The 21,067-nt window shown below is 33.8% G+C and overlaps 1 protein-coding gene across 1 annotated transcript; it reads right to left on the bottom strand.

Moving 5' to 3' along the window:
* Positions 1-1,806: 1,806 nt before the first annotated feature.
* Positions 1,807-19,015, bottom strand: LOC132759367 (deleted in malignant brain tumors 1 protein-like). The gene is made up of 20 exons (XM_060751131.1): positions 18,876-19,015; positions 17,418-17,574; positions 16,246-16,415; positions 14,820-14,952; positions 14,504-14,649; positions 13,487-13,634; positions 12,342-12,499; positions 11,566-11,722; positions 10,811-10,971; positions 10,456-10,503; positions 8,904-9,054; positions 8,523-8,689; positions 7,824-7,886; positions 6,420-6,567; positions 5,733-5,905; positions 5,181-5,237; positions 3,880-4,082; positions 3,409-3,544; positions 2,671-2,938; positions 1,807-2,406 (listed from the first exon to the last, which is right to left on the bottom strand). Exons 1-20 carry the CDS (start codon positions 18,937-18,939, stop codon positions 1,920-1,922), a joined length of 3,195 nt encoding a protein of 1,064 aa, XP_060607114.1. The 5' UTR covers positions 18,940-19,015; the 3' UTR covers positions 1,807-1,919.
* Between the last annotated feature and the right edge of the window lie 2,052 nt (positions 19,016-21,067).

The raw sequence follows: 21,067 nt of genomic DNA, 5'->3' as shown, positions 1-21,067 counted from the left end.
TTGGTGCGAATATATGTCATAATTAGTAGATGACTCCTTTTGATTTCGAGGTCAGTATGTTAAATGTCATGGTCAAGGTGACCTTGACAACTAAATTCTTGTTTGGCTAATACCTCGAGAATTCTTTTGCTTGTAATTTGCTAAATCACCCACAAGAGAATTCTTTGATTTATAGTCCTAAGATTTGGTGTGGAGGTTGGTCATGGCTAGAAAAAAATCCTATTGATTTAATGGTTATTAAGTCAAACGTCATCGCGGAACTGAAAGCTTGTCCGACCAACAAAACTAAACAATACTATAACATACAGTCCTAAGATCTGGTTAGGAGTTTGTCATGTCAAAAAAAAAGATTCTTTTTGAATTTGAGGTCAGTTGGTCAAATGTTTAAGTCACTGTGACCTTGTACACTGAAAGTTTGTTTGACAAATAACTAGAGACGTCCGTGGCCTTCATTCCTGAAATGGGTGTGGATAAACGATGGCATTTCATTGATTTTGAGGTCATAAGTCAAATGTCACATTGGTGTCTTATCACGGACAAGAGTTCCATTAGTCATAGGCAAATGAACTTATTAGTTATACCAGAAATGTTAATGGACTGACGTTTTTGACATCATTAGTTTGTTATCTGAGATCGTGATTTATTTCAAATCAGCATATATTGTTACCTTCACTTTGTTGCATGTACAATGTTTTGTTGTCCGCGAAATATTTATTGGGCCTTCGTAACACTAATATTATCGTTATTTTAAATATTTTGCATTTATATATCTTATGATTTTTTATTATAATATACGTAAGTATGTATACATAGCGCTTTGACAACCAATTAAATGGGTGCATTTATATTCCTTTAGAATATATTAAGTTTTTTTGTACTTTATTCCCTATAGCTAGTTCTATTTGTTATTTTCGGTCACCTAACATGAAAAAATAAGTTCAAACTATGGGCATTACGTGAATAATCACCCTCTCCAGGAAGATAAACGATCCACAACAAATAAGCAAACCGAACAGGTTGGTTACCAAGATACTGTGTTATTACTAAGCATTGATTTCTGCATGAATAAAAGATTCAGAAATTACCCAGAAACGGTTAAACCAAGTTTACCACGACTGAGTTGTTTTTCAAACACTGTCCAAACGCTGTGATATACCGTTCATTGTTTCAAATGTTACAACCATCGACTTAACAGGTACATGGTAACATTAAATGCAACCGATATGGAGACAATATCGTGCTTTCTGAAATACATTATTTGATGGGGGTTTATATCGTATACGTATATCGTATGATATAATGTACTAGTGACTTTATATTTTATATCTGGAGATTTGGTTGTTTGTTTGTTTGTTTGAGGTCATATGGCGCCGAAACCGGAAAGATGATTTTTGCTAACCTCGTGTGTAACAATCTTCAAAACAACACCATGGGTCAAAATCACCTCACCTGCTGGAGCAAAGAGATGCAAAGACTTCAGTTTTTCAAACAATTTAATCGCTTCTTATGATCACGCAGGGGTAACCGGTGGCTGCATTTCTTATGCCTCAATCATTAAAAGGCAACCCCTCACCCAGCAGGGGGGATTTGATGATAATATATAAAAATAAGCAGATTGCAGCATTTGGACGGACAGAAGACACGTGATGGCCAGTCAGACTCAAATTACCCAAAGGCGATTATTACGTTTTCAGTCTTCATGACATTACAGAATATGTAAGTCAAATAAAAGAGGTGGTAATATAACTTTTTGGGGAAAATCTGCTAATAATTGTTGGCATAGGTGTAAAAAAGCAAATACAGGTATAACAAAAAGTTTTTAATACAATTTATGTCTTATTGATTTAATCAAAGTTATAATGAAATCAAGAAGTTCCAAAAGATTGTCTTGCAAACTGGTGTGATTCTTGTACTTTTCCTTACACCACAGTCGTGTTTTCAATATCATCAACTGCGTTTGATAGTGTTATGTCTTCATTACCCTCATCCCTATTCGCCACTGTTACGTCACCAATATCTACCGGTCCGTGTGCAATTGTTGCGTCGCCATTATTCACCTCTACATTCGCCATTGTAGCGTCACCATTATTAACCTCTACATTCGCCATTGTTACGTCGACATTATTGAACCCTACATTAGCCATTGTGGTTTCATCATCACCCTCTGTCTCCGTACTCGCTACAGTTATGTGTTCTGTCTCGACTTTTGCAACATTAAGTTTTCTACGGAAAACTGGATGGCAGGTCTGCTGACACTGTCCCGAATAATCATGTGATGAACAGAACACAGCGTCACAAAACACGTGTATACCTTCATGGTTGCTAGCGTACTCGAAATCCTCGAACACAAACTTTGTCTCGTGAGAAGACTGTGTTATAAGGTGCGTGTTTGAATCAACCTCACAACTGGAAAAAGACAGACACGTCCATGAGAAATGTTTATCAATATATTTAACAGCAAGAAAAGGTCAAATAAAAACGATAGCATAATGTAATTCAATTTTAGTCAGTCTTGATTGCTCGGGAGTATTATCTAGATGGAATCATTAAGAACTTTTGATAAAAGGAAGTTATCAAAATCCGTAAAATAATGGTCTTGCTGTGCATTTGAGTGACAAATTGGATTTTTTTAGAAAATACCGTTTTAAAATGAAATGTAACAGGACTTACCCATTTCGTATAAGGAAGAATTTCATATAGTCTCCAGCATTCTGTGATGGTTTCGTGTAACACGTGTGAACACGCATCTTCACACTCCAGTCCGGTGTTGTTGTATAAACCTTCACGTATACTTTATCGCCAACCGAAACACGCAGTGGATTACCATAGATTTGTCGCATAAAGTTAGGATCCGAGTAAAATGACATGTTCACTGAGAAATGACTACTTCCGGTCACTTCAGGTAACGCTAAATGGTTGTTATCATGGTGTATGTGAGCTAAAAATATGGCAATATATGTGAATATTCAATGTAACTGACAAGTGGCTTAGTAGGCCGTATGAACTTCACCAGGTTTAGAAAAAAGACATACATTTTAAGACATACGTTCCTTCGCCTACAGCATATAGCAAAGCAAGACTTGCGAAAATATCCTTTATACTATTAACTCATTGTAGCAATATCACGTGACCGTAATGTGATTTTTGGCATCATTTCCGAGACATATATTGCTCGATTCGAAACGGAAATATGGAATCTTTGGGGAACAGGATATTGGATCTCCTTCAGTATATGAGCCGTTTTATTAAACACTTGGAAAAACCTTGAAAGTTTTACTGCTATATATTTGGTACACCACTATCGAAATCCTTCAAACAATCAAAACATTGTTTAAAATTCTAAACAGAACATATCCATTTAATTATGGAAAATAAGGGTAAAAGTAAACGTTATTAAGAAAGAGGTACCTGACGAGCTTTCATTCCTGTCAACATCACATTCAATACCAACTGTCCAGTTATAGTGCCGTATAATAAACTGATAGTTAGGATCCCTTTCAGCATACACCAACTCATTACTGTATACCAAAACGTTACCTCTTATCTGAAACAATACCCAAATAAATATCTATTAAAATGAATATAATTATCATATCAAGTACATATCAAGAACATATTGAACGACATGTTTGAAATAAAAATATAGGAACATGTGACGGCATGTTTGGAATTAAAATATCCAAAATGTATATACAAATGTGCGTGTTTTAAATAATATTTTAATAATACACTTGATGTCATTTTTGAATAAGATCATAAAATATACACTGTATGTGAAATAGCTGGTTTTTGATAGAAATATTTATATATTTAGACCCATTCATAACGTTGTGTTTTGGACAAAACACACGTGACAGCGTGTTTGGAATAGGTACAAACTGTTTCAGATGTAAGACATTCCCGGAGACCCTGCCTGAATGTTACACTACTCCAGCTTTGACTGCCAGTACACGAGTTCTCTCCAAGGTAAATATCTGACGCCCTGGCATTGGGATACAACTCACGGAGACGGTACATGTCCACTCTGATATTCCAGCCATTCTCGTCACAATCCACGTGAATTATCTCGTCCATAGTCGGTGCTATATAGTATTGAATATATTCATATATTCATACATAAATCATATGGTACATGGCACGACACTATATTATATTTTTATAAATTTATTCATATCTATTATACTTTTCTCACATTGGAATTATCAAGAATTTATGGTTGCATGCATAAACATTCTAATGTCAAAAACTGGACATAAGAAAGTCCACCACACAGACGTGACGACATTTAATAAAATTCCATCAATCTCTTCGGACTTCTACCATTGGTAACAAACCATCTGACTTGTTCCATTGCTTATGTCTTTATTCATTGTTCAAAGTGATAAATCTAATTCTGAGCAGTATTTGGGAACATTCGTTTGCTGACACTTTCTTGTGTTCAAAAGTTCTTATTGACACTCTCCCTGTTACTGACACTCGTTGTGTGTTCACAAGTGACACTCTTTATGAATTATCCAGTACTTATCGACACTATTTGTGTGACCACCAGCCAGTGCCAAATGACACCCTAGTGTGATCAACATTGCTTATTGCTACTCTGTGACTTATCCATGCTTAAAAAAACACTCCTTGTGTGTTCATCCATTGCTAATTGACACTTTTTGTGTTCACCAGTGCTAAGTGACATTACATGTAACACTTTTTGTTTGTTCATTAGACTAAGTGCTTATTAACACTCTGAGTGTCCACCAGTGTTATCAACACTCTTTCTGTGTCGAATACCCCTGTGTGTTCTGCATTGCTTATTGATAATGTGCGACTTACCTATGCTTATTGACAATCTTTGTGTTCATTAGTGCTTGTATTGTCACTCTTTGTGGTCATTAGTACTTATATTGACACTCTTTGTGTTCATTAGTACTTATATTGCAACTTTGTTTGCTCATTAGTGCTTATATTGACACTCTTTGTGTGTTCTTCAGTGCTGATTGACGCCCTTTTTGTTATTGATATTATTTGTGTGTTCATCAGAGCTTAATGGCACTCTTTTTGTACAATCAAAGTCTTATTATCAGTAATGAAAATGAACTTTAAAGCGATCAGTTAACTAGTAAGTTATAAAAAAGTATTCACAATCGTTCGAAATGTCAACTACATGTATAAAAGATCAAGTATCTTACACCGCATTATTGTTCTTTCCGTTGTTTGGTGGTACCACCAGGGTAGATTTGTTGTATCTGTATTGAAATATTAACAATAACAAATGTTTAATAAATGAAAAATATTCATTCATTGATTAATTCCTTGATTAATTCATTATTTATTTAATTAATTGGTTCGTTCGTTCGTTCGTTCATTTATTCATTCATTCATATATCTCTTGTCTCGAGTAGAATTATGTGGAGAGATTATAAACCTATTTAAGAAGGTATTCATTTAACACTGATTGAAAGGAAACATATTACTTCGTATATGTGGTATGTATTTGGAAATGAAAATCTAAAATCTGAACATCTATAAAGATATTTAAGTTTTATCAAGATCACAAGAAAAATCTATATTTATTATACATGTAATTTTAGGTGCATGTTCCATATTCATACGTTGATCATATTTGAATGAAAATATTCCAGTGATGTGAAATCACAATGAGAGTAATAGCATAAAAATTATGTATTGTATGAAAACATTGTGTGTCAACACCATTCAAGTTTAAACTGAGATAAACATACAATAGCCATAGCAATTGACACCGACATCTTCACTATGTGAACAATCATGGGAGTACCATGGTTGGGAGTTACACTGTGACAAGCCCCATTCATAGCCGGTACAATCGAGATTATCAATTGTTATAGGCCCATTTCCAGCACCGAAATGTGCCGAATTATATACAGTGTAGTGTCTGAAAAATAGATTAAAGATTTGATATAGCAGCATTTTTGAAAAAGTGATAATATTTAAGGGTGATTTTGCGATAACTTTAATTTGTTATGTGCAATGAATTGCTTCCTGAAAAAACAAAAACAAAAACAAAACAAAAAACAACTTCGAATTCTCTTGTTTGAACTAATTTGTGCGGTTTCCTTTATGTAAGTGATTTGTTATATCATGCTGGTAGTGTAAATAAGCTTTCACGACATGATATGGAAGAACAGGTATTATTTACGACAACGTTGAGAGTAAACACTTTCTAAAATATGATAAACAAGATCAACAAGAAAAGGCAGCGTTCAATGAACGCAACCCCCATATGAACCAGCAACAAGAACCAGTGGCAAGGAGCCCAGGCGGAAAAGACTAAAAAAACCGTTTACTTTATTTATAAAATATATAATGTACTTATGAATTGTTTCGATTTTAATGCAATTTTATTTTAAATGTATTAAAGTTATATTATTGTATTTAAATCATTCTACCCATAATTCATGCCAAGAACACGGCAAACAACCCTGGCGTCATTATTATTGAAATTGTCGTCGCAGATAGTACCCCAGCGTCCATTATAAAAAACCTCCACACGTCCGGAATATCTGTCATATCCATTTACAAGACGTATTGCCCCCTCTGACAAAATAGAATATTTTTAACACAATAAGTTAGGTTATATAATATTTTATGCATATTTTTGTACTTATCTAACATCATTATCTTAAGCATAAATACAAAATAAATACAAAGGGTTGGACCAAATGTTATACCAAAATTATCTAGGATCCTCCCCTAAAGGTCTATCTTTTTGGTTTAATAGTAACATAGTAAGTGTAGAGTTTCTAAATTCTAAGATACATAAAAGTAGGCGGTATAAGTTTAATATGTTAGAAACACAATAATTAACTACATACATTTTTGTAATACATTAAAAGATACAACTGAATCTAAACATTCTTGTTAAAAATATTTTTATATCGAATGACAAATTTCTTAAAAAAAGACAAGACACATTTCTTGAATTGAAGAAGCAAAGGAAGAAATGTGTCTATGTAAGTGTAATTATATTCATTAAAACTATATAAACTCGTCCTATTTCGACAAACGAATGTCTTCTGTATCAGTTCAGAAAGTTTCTACTTGTAATTCCTGTCTCAGCCTATGTCGCCTTGTGGTTTTGGGAAGATTGATTGTATTCTTTTATTTAGCAGGGACCTATAATTTTGACGGTTTTCTTGTTCATATAAGCTTAATTCTATGTTAAAGGCACACTCTGCCTCAGAATTAGTATTCATTTTTCATTAAAAAACAAAACAACAACATTTTTGTATCTTGTTATAGTTTCAAATAAATACCAATTTGTCACATAGATTAACCATCTTTAACATCTTTTGTTCTGTTGGCAATGAGTATTATAATCATGGTGCAGGAGTATTTTGTACGTAAGTCAAAATACTACTTAGTTTATATTTTGCTACCTTTTCGACACATAACTGCATAGTCAGCGCAACTTTCTGCAGTTGTATAACATCTAGTATGTTCTAAAACTATTATAAAAACATTATTAAACACAAGTTTGACATTTCTAAAGAATTGAAAAAAATATTGATTTCTATGGCATAATGTGCTTTTAACGCAATGGGGGCTTAGTTGGCGAGAGGTTAAGATGAAACACATTTGCACCATAATGCTTTAAAGTTTAATCCCACGACACCTTCGTTTGAATCCCACAACAATATTAACAATAGACGGTCATTAAAAAAAGTTTTTTTAACGAAAAAAATGATCATCTCATTATTTAAATATCTTTGTCGTGCGATTCATTATCATTTGTAAAAATGTTACAGTCACAAAGAACAATCAAAACACCGTGATGGATATATGTGACCTACCGTAATTACCGCTGCTCACCATTACGTTATAACTTCCAGTGGTGTATAGATCATATCTATATGCTGAAATATAAAACCAATGTTAAATAATTACAATATTAGAATACAATGTACTATCAATATTCAGATTACGATGCATTCTGGTATTTTTCGCTTTAACATATTTGCAGAAATTATATTTTAGATGTCTGATACCAACACATTAAAATGCGAAAACATGAGGATTAGATGCCCATAGCCGATTAAAGTTTGCCTTACAGTCCGAATCTCGCAAGAAATAATTCATCATTTCTTATTGGAAATGACGTTGTCGGTTGCTCTCAAGTCAGATACTCATTCATGCCTAAAAAGGAGGTATCTCTTGGACAGATTTGTTGTAATTGCTATATTTACATGAAAAGATATTTTTATGGCAGAATGAAACTATTTTAATCTTTCTATCACTAAAGAAGTATTCTGAACGAACTTGTAAATCGTTCCTTTAGTTCTTCGAAAACAAAAACAACAACAAAACACACACACGCACACACGCACCCACGCACACACAAAACAAAAAACAACAACAACACTTTCTTTGAAATGAAATATCGCGTAAAGAATGCAGAAATGTGAAGAAAAACGCTGATATCATGTTGATTAGATTACCAAAGCAACATATAAAACAGTATCTGTATTATTTCTTGAATAAGTCCCACCTACCGTAACAATCCACCCCTACATCTCTGCTGTGGTCACATCCATTTGAAAGCCAGGTTTTAGACGCACACTTAGAAATATGATTTTCATAACCATTGCATTGTAAATCTTCAATAACCACATTCCCTTCACCGTCACCAAAATGTGCCCCATAATATGCAACGCCATAGCTGTCAAAAATATTCATAGACTTGAGTTTTTTTATAACGCTAGGAATGTAATATACAAGACCTTCCTTTGTTTGAAACCTGAGTGGTGTAGGTCCTTGAAATGATATTAATTTTGTTCTATGAACCTTACTACTTAGAAAATAGCTATTTTGATTCAATTAACAGAACCGCTAACTGTACATTATAAAAATTTATTGTTTATACATTTGTTTACCTGCTTCCCTGGTACAGGCCAAGACTTCGACAAATGACTTGTACATCATCGTGATCGAAACTCGAGTCACAGATCGTCCCCCATTCACCTTTATAATTGACCTCTACGCGTCCTGAATGACCATTTCCATTCACCAGTCTGATACTGGATTCTTCAAAAAGTAACAAATAAAGCTAATCTGTTTACTGGGCAAGTTTGTTTAATAGTAGGCTTTATTCAACATTAACAAAGATATATATAAAAAAAGAAACTCCCTCAGTTTAAGTGACGATATACATGGAAAAAAAAGGGTTAAACTATTTTTACTTGCATTCCTAAGTATTTCAATGTGTTTGTGTTGTGTTTGTAAAATGTTATTGCTCTACATTCATTGAAAACTGACGAGACGGTGAATTTAAATGTCAAACATCAATTACTGGTTATGCCACCTTGAGCATGGGATACTGCCGGACATCGTTCGTACATAGAACCGACAAATGTGTTGATTTCGGACTGTGGAATGTTATTCCACTCATGGATTAGGACTTTTTAAGTTTATTGATGAGCGACGGTGGAATATGGCGACGTTTAACACGCTGGTCCAAATTATCCCACATGTGTTCAGTGTGATCAGATCTGGACTATTCGCGGGCCAATCATTAATGATTGCAAAATTATATGTCTGTGAAAATTAACATTATATCTTGCTGTTTGACTTGTTGCATGATTCTTTTGAAACACAGTAATATTAGCAGTATTTTAATATTGTGGCGTGCCTTGCAAGAATCACATCTCGGTAGCGTTGAGCATTCAAACTCCCATCGATCACAACGACCAAGACCAAAACGAGACCTCCGCTATAAAAACGGTCTTGTTCATTACACAACAGTCGACATAACGTTCATTTCTTCAACGGTTAACACGAACATCTGCGATGGTGTGTTCGTGCCCAATTAACACGATTGGCGCGGTGACGTCGCGTCAATACATTGTCAACGTAAGAATGACATCGACGTAGACTTTCCTCGCGCAGACATGTGCTTGCAGTTTGGGCAGATATTCAGTTATTAACAATTTGAAAACGATTGCGTGGTTGTTTGTTCACGACACACAAACGTTCACAACGTGGTAAATCTACTGTATTCCCTGTTGCATTCAATGTTGCAATTAGAACTACATACAACCCTAGGAACCTGATTCGTTGCTATACCATCATTAAGCATTCCAGTAGCTGGTTCATGAAAATTTGGATGTTTTTATCGTCTTTTTCTTATTGACAACAATTTCTATAAAACCAGACTGAAAGGTTTGATACTATATTGGTTCGTATTCACACAAGAAAATCGTTTAACGTTTTGTTGTTGTGTTAATCGGACAACTGAGTTTTAAGTAATTTTATTTGACACATAATCGTTTGCCCGGACATACGTAAGGCATTGGACATGTTGATTTTTTTTAAATTATATTAAAATATATAGAAAAATAGGGAGTTTCTTGTTTGTTCAATATAATTATGGAAATTTCAAATAGATATGTCTCATTTCGGACATTCATTGACAAAATAAGGATGTACCTGTTTGTAGAGTCGAGAGAAAATATGACTGTGTGTAGGATCCGCTGTCTGAAAAAAAAGCACGAAACTCTTGACTAAATATTGTATTATTTTGTTTGTTTGGTATATGTTTTATATAAATTGTATATAAATTGTAAACATAAGAACATGTTTTACTATGCATTTATTTGTCAATATTTTGTGGCTATTTTATGGAATAGAATTTGCTTAGGTTACCTGGCAGACGAAATTTAAAGGCGGAACAGAAATAAAAAATATACAAAAATAAGACAGACTTCATCAGGTCTAATGAGTCTTATCTTTTAAAATTGCAGACGACTTACATGGTTGAGTATTTAGATTTTTAAAAACTTACACGAACAATCAACTCCTGCTTCACGTCCAGAACTGCAATATGAATAGGTCCTGTATGACGGACATTCCGAGATGTCATTCTCGTATCCACGACAATTAAACACTTGTGACATCATATCAGCATGACCTCTTGGATACTTGTTGTACACATATGTATAATACCTTGAAAATAATACCTTGTGAAAGATCAATCAATCAATCAATCAATCAATCAATCAATCAATCAATCAATCAAATTAAAGATATAAACATACTCGTAAGACCTTAAAGGGACGTAGGAGTTTCACAAAAGTAATCAAAATGTACAGTATGTTAGACAATACTTGATACATATTTAAAAGGATAAATCTTCTCCTATAGTAATGTCATGAAAGGTATCAATTATAGTTAAAAGAATGTTTTTGTCGTGCGTAATAATGCATATTGTGCTCATCTTAAAAAGCAGTTAAGGTTCTTACACTATAAAACTGTTTACAGTGTCTTCATATAATATAATTACGTAAAAAACAGCAAAAATACAACCCCCCCCCCCCGAAAAAAAAACCATAAAACAAACAAACAAAAAACAACAAACAAGCATAACCAAACAGCGCGGTAGAAGGCGAATCGAACGAATAACATTCAGAATATATTTTCGTCCATCATGTACACGGAGTATACATATCACCCAATTTTGTCACGGGGAGAAATGTACATCTTTGTCAGCTAATTGTGCGAGTTATAATATTCAAACTATAAGGCTCCTAAATAACTTACCCATTATTATATCCAAGCATTCTACAAACAGTCCTGGCATCACTTGTATAAAAGTAGTCGGCACAAACAGTTTGCCATCCCATGGTTTCATTAGTGTATACCTCTAGACGTCCAGCTTGATATACATTGTTGCCTGCGTCCATCAGCCGAACTGTGTCTATACCAGTCATATAGTAATACAAATATATAACATTACATATCTCTTAAGAAAAATGGTAGATAGCGATTAACACAATGTTAGATGCAACAGTTTTGCTTTATAAAAGAAAGTTGTCAATGGTATTTTATTCCGATGGATTTTATTCCTGTGCGTTCATTGAACGCCGCCTTTCCTTGTTGATCATGTTAACATATTTTTTGGCATAAACTAGGACCGATACATTAGATACATTAACACAACTCTGCAGATAAAAACGAAAATATCTTTTTTTCATCCTCATGGTTATTTTTCAATCATTCTAATCAGCGAAGAACAATTGGATGAACGATGATTTTCATTGTACAATAGCGATATATACATTTATATTACCTATAAGCACGGCCTTTGCAAATCTATTAATTCATATTTATTTTCGTCCGTCATAGAAACCAACTTAGCGATATTCTGAATTTGTTATAAAGGCTGTTGGGAAGTTTATAAACGGTTGTTAACTATTCTGTTAACTGCCCTGTCTGGCAGAAAGAAGCTCTTTTACACAAACTGCATCTGCCATATGACTGGTCAAAAGTCTTTATAGTGCATGTTTTTATGTATATATACATATAAAGTATCTTACTGCAGTCTAGGTCGACGATATATGAAGACGGACATCTAGAATATCCTCCCCATCTACCAGACAAACATTGTGACAGATCATCCTCTTTTCCTGTGCATGATAAATCCCTTACGTTGTAAGAGTATCCGCTATGATACCTTCGTGTTATAGTACCAGCTCTGAAATACATGTATATAACTTGCTCACTGTGTTGTGCAATGGCTTTTGCTAAGAACTTTGTTTTATTTCACCAATTACGTACGCCTGCATTACCTCAACTTTAAACTATAATGATTCAGCTAGCATAAATTCAAAAAAACTACATTGTGTTTTAATGTGTTCTTTTTATTACCTTAGCCCCTAGACGTCAAACCGCCAGTCTTGAAACATAGACTTCATTGGTCGCATTCAATTTATAAAGTTTATGCAATTCTTGTATCATGGTTTGGGGATCTTTCTGTTGAAAATGTGGCAGAGTTAAATCGTATACATATACATGCACAATACGTTAACTTGAGTGCAGGTATTAGTTACCCGCACCCCTGAGCATGCCCATTGATTGGCTCTTTTTTGCTGGGGTTAACTTATTGTGACGGCAGAGAAAGGAAAGCGATAGAAATATCGTATTCAGATGCTCGTCCATTGGTAACTTTTTTTCTCGGGTTTTATATTGTGACAACAGGGAACGTGTTTTTATGTTTGACTATGATACAAAAGAGAAAGAACATCAAAACACTCCGCAATCTGATTAATACTCGGGGACATCGCTCCATCGTACAAATCGTTGCTCGTATTTCGATGCTCTTTCTATTACATATATGCATGTACGAGTACAGTCATTAACAGGTTTGTTCAGCTTATCACAAAATGTGAACATCCAAATCCAATAGTACACAGGCTCTTTCTCCACGGCTTTTTCCACTATAAATCTGATTGTTAATACTATCCGGACAGACCTTGATAAGTTGTTCTTTGTCATTCTCTTCTTTTTTCATTATCTTCTATGCTTTGGCATGATTTTGTGTATAAATCAGATTGCAATAAAATGGTAAGAAGCAATTTAATGTCAAAGTCTTATTATTTTTTATTTCAACAGTCAAATATTTTTTTTAAAACAAGATTTGTTAATTTGGCAAGTTAAATTATGCTTTAAATCATCAACTTACACATCTGTACCATTAATCATTTTACAGGCAACACGAGCTTCATTTGGACCGAATCCGTCGTAACAAATATCCGTCCATATTCTATGATAGTCCACTTGAAGTTGACCATGCTGTGAATTCGGTCCATTGATAAACCGAATGTCTGTATCTGAAAACAATTCATCTTGAGCTAAACCACCTTTGTGTTAAGATAAAGACAGAATCGCTAAAGAAAGCCCAACACGACAAAATTGAAATTTTGCAGGTTCGGTTTGAGCCTGTTCAGTGACAGAAGAGGTAATTGCAAGCTACCGTCCGCGCCCCATAGCACCGGCTTTATTAGAATTCAACACGAACTAGTTAACATTTTGAATTCTGAAACATTCGCAGATGTATTCATTTGGCGGTCATCACTTTAAACACTTTTGAAATATGTTTTAATAAACTATTTTCTTTTATAATGTACTTTAGTGTTTGTTTTCTGAATGTTGTTTATATCAGTCTATCTACATTGTAGGCTTGACGGTACTTATATCAAACACAGTAGACCTAGTTGAGAAGAAAAAGCGTCACGCGGTTCGGTAGGGAATCACATGAATGTTGCACTTAACAATAAATGCAAAAATGATAAAATACAAAAACACAGATACACACGCTTTATAACAAAATATCACCTGGACTTGCCACCCTACCACACAGTTCAAATTATAACCCTATTGACAATAGTTGTAGAAGTTGATGAACAATGAACATTGACTCTTCAGATGATGTCAGACTTGAATACATCCCATCAGATAACGTAAAGAAAATTAAGGCATAAATATTTACAAGTTAAACATAGTTCACAAACTTTCATTGCTTATTTTTTAAACAAGTATATAGAAATTGAAATAGATATTACTTTACTACTATTATGATGTACTTTATTGATCAGGTGTTTCGAAATTAGAGGTATGTCTTTATTCCTGACAATTCGAAGCGTGCAATATCAATCAACAGTACAACCAAATCAAATATGGATTACAAAAGTTATATTACCACCGCATTCCACCTGGACGTGATAATATGTACTGCAGTAACCTTCATATATGTTACACTGACTGAGATCTTCTTCTTCTCCCCCGCAGTTAACTATTAAACTGGGGACTCTTATTTGGTATCTGTGTCTGTCATATGAAGCGTTTCTGAAACATCCAGAATAAAAAGAAAACAAAATCTGTATTTCATATCAGACAGAACAGAACATAAAGCCGTCTTTCGAAGATTATAAATAATTCGAATGTATATTTAATAAAAAGTCATTTTTCATATGATAACGAATGAGGCTAATGCATGTTTTGTTCTCATTATATACCTGGAACTTAATCCCAATGTTCTACAGATAACGTCTGCTTCATTAGTATCAAAGTTGTTATTACAAACATATTCCCATCTGCCGTTATAAAATATTTGAACAAGCCCCCTATTATCTAGGAATACTGATGTGCCTGAAAAAAATCATACATTGTAAAGAAATGTAAGGGATTTTTTGTTACATTAGCATTGATACAATGAAGCTATTATAAAATGAAACATAATCATGAGGTCACTATTGGCATCGATAATGAACGCTCAACACTAAAGTAAGCATAACCAATTGCCGAACCTGTCAAAAAGTTAATTGAAATATAAGAACAAAGGTTTGAAAGGTCAGAAACAAAGTAGTAAATCAGATTTAATTTTTAAACATCCTCAAACAATAACTAACCTTTTCATTTTAAAGACGATTTTCTGTCAAGTTGTTGTTCTTTCATCGCTTGGTTTTGAATATTTTACATTGATTTTTTAGTACAGAAGGAACATTTGCAGTTGATATGCTAGTCCAATGTCATATAAAATTTGAATGCTTTGCTAATATATCTTTTTATAACAACAATTCACTCATATATCTTACTAATTGTTTTATTGACATATGGTTTGTGTGCGGCTATGACGCCGGGGGAGGTGGTGGTGTCGAGGTTGGGGTTGGGGGAAGAATGTAGCCTTTTATTTGATACCATTTACAAAACAAAACATTTAAAATCACATTTTATTAATTTAACAAATAAAAACAAAAAAAACAAATATTCACAAAATATACTTGAAATTGGTCGCGCTAGTAATAATGATATTAGCAACAGCTCTTCCTATAAAGTTAAAGTTAATATCATATTCATTCCGGTACTTCTTATGCAATGTATTTCTTATTACTTAATTCAAATGCTAATAGGGACTTTTTAAACAAATTCCAAATTGTAAGTAAGTTAACTTTCAAACTATTAATGTCCTCATTCTTGATTATTTGTTTACAACAATTTATCAACGCTTCAGGGGTTCGGTAGTCGGCAGTTTTTGACGAATTATTTCTCTTTTTTCTCTCTATTTTGTTTTTTGTTTGTTTTTTGTGTGCAAAAATTGTTTAATTCTAATTTTATTCATACAATGAACGAATGAAAATCTTTATTTCTCACAAATATCCTCTGCAACAGTTTTTTTTTATCATTTTCATCTAGCCCCCTAATATCTTTAAACAATAGTCGGAGTTATACAAATAAGAGCGTTTGAAAAATGCACTACTTTTACAAATAATATATTTTGATATTTTAAGGCAAGATTCAAAAGGCCCGACTAATGACATGTATTTAGATGTATCATTGTTTCTTAACTGTACTTTTGTTCGGATATTGGAACAATGAAGGTAAAACAATTACCATCAATTTAATATTAATGAATAGAAATTAGATAAATAAGTGATTACTTACTGCAGCTTACACCGACATTTTGATAATTATAATTACAAGATTGACCACTTTTCCATTTTTCAGACTTGCAGAAAAATATGTCATTTTCTGTACCGTTACATTGGAGGTGTGTGATAATGAGAGGTCCTTGACTCCGTCCGTAGTAATTATTGCCATGCCATATAGCGTAGCTGAAAATGATAAAAATAATTACTTTGGTTCCAACAATTATTTTAAAAAGTATTATTGATTGTATTTCTTTGAAAGTTTCGGTTTTCGGTTACACGTAAATATAACATGAATAACTTATTCAATTACTCATTACAAACTTATATGACCACTCGCCCCTCACCGCTGTGGTTTCGAATACCGACAGGGACTTTGGATTCTTTCATGTGAGGAAGGTATCCAGCTAGCTTACGGAACGTCGGTGATTCTACTCAGGTGCCCGTTCGTGCCTGAAATAATGTAGGAAGGAAACATGAGGGCCTCCTCCACTAGTAAAGCTAGAACGTCGCCACATGACATATACGGTGTCGGTGTGACGTGAAACCCAACCAAACAAACAAACAAACAAACATACTTAAACGTGCTAAATGTATCAAATAAGCCGAGCCATCAAGAATATTCCTTTAACATGACAAATGCGAAACTGCGTAATAACCCTAAATATATCAAATGTTTGTAACTTATGGTTTCAAATATATACTCTAAAAAACTCTATATTTGAACAGCTTGTTTGTTTGTTTGTTTATTTTACGCCTTTTTCCAACAGTATTTCAGTCATATAGGCGGGTTGTTTCCTAACCATCGTTCCTGGAGAGTTACACCAGTACTATACTACCTTCCTCCGCGCTAAACTACCAAAGCATCTCCCGGGGATCGAACCCACGCCAGAGAGGTACCTGAATTAGAAGTCATAGACTCTAACCCCTCGACCACGGAGGCGGTATTTGAACAGCTAACATACATACACATAATAACATGAAGCTAGGTATAAGTAATAAACTAAATAAATGTTAGTCCTGTACGTCAAAACATGATATAATGTGGAACTTATTCATTACATATCAACCGTGTTGCGACGAGAACAGTTACGAAGGGCACTGATTAGACAACAAATGTACTGGAAAGGCACACGCGATTATTAATACTTCAACCGCTTTTAAAAAAGAAAATAAATCTGTTCTTACAATAGTCTTATTGTTGTGTTCCGAATCATTCCACAAACGACGTCTGCGTCATCTTGGTCAAAGCCAGAACCACATACACTTCCCCATTCACCTTTATAGTACACCTCTAGTCTCCCGGCGTGACGATGCGGGCCATCAACTAACCTTACAGGGGTCACTGTAAACATTGATGACATTAAAATATAATAATATTATGTTATACAAGTTAAAAAGGGAAGGCAAAATTGCATTCAAAACTATGTGCTGCCAGTGCTATGTCCTGCTCGTTCAGTGGCCACATCATCTACTTAAAAACATGTTATTTAACCACCCAATCCACAACAAATTTCACAAGTATCAGTAACACAGCAAAATATCTCAGTATGAAATGCATTTTTGTGCACCTGAAGGAAAGGCCAAATATATTCAATACATTCTTTAGACAAATATTTGAACGTTTAAACAATACCTTTTAAGGCCATTATCTTATCTCATTTGAACATATTTAGGATGCTATTTAATTAAGGCGTGTTACATCTTATATTTCACCTGGTACAAAATCAATGCCAAATTGATACACGCATTCCACCAGAAATGGAACATATTGTGTCCAGTTCAATCAATTAGAGTAAGTGTTTGGAATGATTTTATAATAATGTTCTTATAGCAGCTTGTACAACATATAATTTAATCTTATATAATTTTGTATGAGGTACATTGTTTTATGAGATCATGATTCGGATGAGACTATCAATTTCAGCCCTGTTGCCACTTGTAGCACATTATCAAGAACAGCGCTCACAAGTGTCTGTTTTGATTGGTAATTCCCTTTAAATCAAGAACAAAATTTCATAACTCTAAATGTGTTCTGTCTTGTAATTACAAGACGATTTACATGAAACTTTATTGTATTCGTATAACTCACAAAATTATATTGGTGCCACAAAATCATCATATGCAAAATACTTCCGCCACAGAAACAAGAACTGTCTACTTTTTTCCTTACGAATAATAGAGATATAGAAATGACCTTTAACAAATATAAAGCCAATTCACAAATCAATCCTGATAAATGTCTTTAAGATGAAATGAATATAATGCCATTAAATGCTAGGATAAATCCTTTGCATAATGTCTAGAAAAAAGGATTTGATCTAGATATGTGTTTACAATCAACCACTAACAGTTCACTGTCTCGTAAAACATCATTTTGAAGTATGAAAGTATGATTAAGAGTGGTAGTACATACTACAGAAATATTGATAATCAATGATAATTAGTGAAGTTATATATACTGAAGAATGTTTAATACAAAGTTTCTTTTCCGATTATTGATAATATATTTGGAGAAACTTTGCGAGATTTGGGTCTATAGCTATACAGTGACAAATACTTAATGGTTCGGTGTCACTGATAATGTTCACATTGAAAAAAAAACAAAAAACATTGTTCAATTTAGAAAACATAAAATTTACTTACCTGCAGAACAAAATGATATGTAACAAACACCAATGACGCCAACCAGAACGATTGTATACTTCATTTTTTATAGGAGAACTACGTGCGTTGCATCCTCCCCCTTTTTGACAAAACGGAAATAAGATAAAACGTTGCTGTAATCTCGATAATAAATTTGAGTCATGTATGTAATACATGATAACCGGAGTGTTTATCATTTTAAGATTAAATCTATACATAATTTACATACACCACATTTCCTACATATATATGTGTATATATATATACATATACATGTAACAAATATACTCGCAATCATTTATTTACTTTACTGTTCAATTTAGCGACGATTCAGCTTTAAGCACATGGATATAAAAAGTGCCTTGTTCTTTTCTAAGATGATAGCATAAAACTTTATTGGGACATTCCTATTGTAGTAAAATGAACTGATTTGTGTATGTTGTGACATAAAAAAAATGATGAATTATTGATGTGGCTATACTGGCTCTCATATACTCTTAACGATATACTTTTCATTTATATCTATATTAAAATCTTTATTAAATCAATCTAAAATTATAAAAAAAATCAATAGTTTTATCGTGTCCGTTTGACACATAAAATTTTGAAAACTATGCTGTTGATGAAAATTTTTTACTGACTTTTTGAGTATCTGAATAGTTTTCTGAAATCCAAAAATCTAAAAATCAAATTGAAAGGACATTCGTAGCAGTTAGTTTACTGTTAGACTAAAACATGACTTTAATTACTGTAAATTTACAATTATATATAAAAATATTTAACCTTTTTCTATGTTGATTCCGACAATGCAGAATTTTTACATCAGTATACAAACAGGTTTTTTGTTAAGTATTGTATCACTGTTATAACCTTTGTTTAATGTTTTGTTATATGTATTCCATAGGTGCTGGAGTCTTCAATAAAGTGTAGTGAACTCTAAGTGTTATTCAGTTTTATATGGCAACAGAGTATATCTATGAATATCCTGTATTCATCCATCCAGTGACTAATGTGACAGTGATATATGTAATGACAAGTGTAGTGTGTTGAAGTATGCGGTAACTAACATTATTAGCGTAGAGTCCAGTGTATTGAAATCAGTGTATAAGAATAGCGTTAGTTACAAAGTTCCTGACCAGTTTTCACAGTGAATAAACTTTACAGTCGATGGGTTGATGAAGTGAAAGCATGGGAAGTGCTGACTGTCCTCGAAGCTAAAAAGAGGGGAATAGGTATAGCGTTATCATTGCCCGAAGAAGGACAGAATTCTATCAGGGACAAAGAGTTAAGTGAACTGACAGTTGATGTGTTGATGGTGTAGTCAAACTTACTGCGTTCATTGACAAACTATTCTAAAATGATGAACCAAGTAAAGCGTATGAAGTACACCATGAATTTGATCGTTTTCGACAACGTAAAGTGTCATCAATGGAAATTAATGTGACTGATTTGGAGAAACATTAAAATAAGACTAAGAAATTTCACATGGAACTGCCTCAGTCTGTATTAGCGTTCAAACTTCTTGGGTGCTCTGAGTTAGAAATGAAGGAAAGACAACTTGTGTTGACAGGTGTAAACTATGCCAACTGGTGTTTATGACATTTTCAAACAGATGTCTACTTATCTCAAAAGTTTTCTGGGCAACGAGTTGCGTGGGGTCGTGAGATGGAAAGTGTCTCAGGAATCAAAGTGGAGTCTGCATATATCTCTACAGAAGAGGCAAACTACACCAGCGTATCGACTTGTGTTTGGTGCTAATCCAAATTTTTCTGCAGTTCTTACAAACAAGCCACCAGCTCTTTAGACTACCATAAGTCGAAAGTTTGCTGAACATTTAAATGCACTTCACTCAGGAAGGCGTGCATTAATTCAAACCAAATCTTCTGAAAGAATCTGAAAGGCACGGAGGTACAAAATCAGGGCATCTGGAGAATGCTATCAGCATGGAGACCGGGTGTACTACAAGCGTGATGATGACAACAAATGGCAGGGGCCAGCATATAGGTCCACAGGATATAGGACACAGTCATAGGTCAGGATGACAAATTGTCTTTATTCGACATTGAGGTGTATATGTCAGAGTGCATCCTTGTCGTTTGATAAGATGTGGATTAGAGGGTCAAGCGGAAATTATTAAAAATCACAAAATGAAAGTGAGAAGCAATATGACAGTCTTATTGATGACGAAAATA

This window comes from Ruditapes philippinarum, unplaced genomic scaffold, assembly GCF_026571515.1.
Source record: "Ruditapes philippinarum isolate M1 unplaced genomic scaffold, ASM2657151v2 ctg374_1_1_1_1, whole genome shotgun sequence".
In the NCBI taxonomy this organism is placed as follows: Eukaryota; Metazoa; Mollusca; class Bivalvia; order Venerida; family Veneridae; genus Ruditapes; species Ruditapes philippinarum.
The sequence above is the reverse complement of the archived record's forward strand: the minus strand, read 5'-3'. Positions and strand labels throughout refer to the sequence as shown.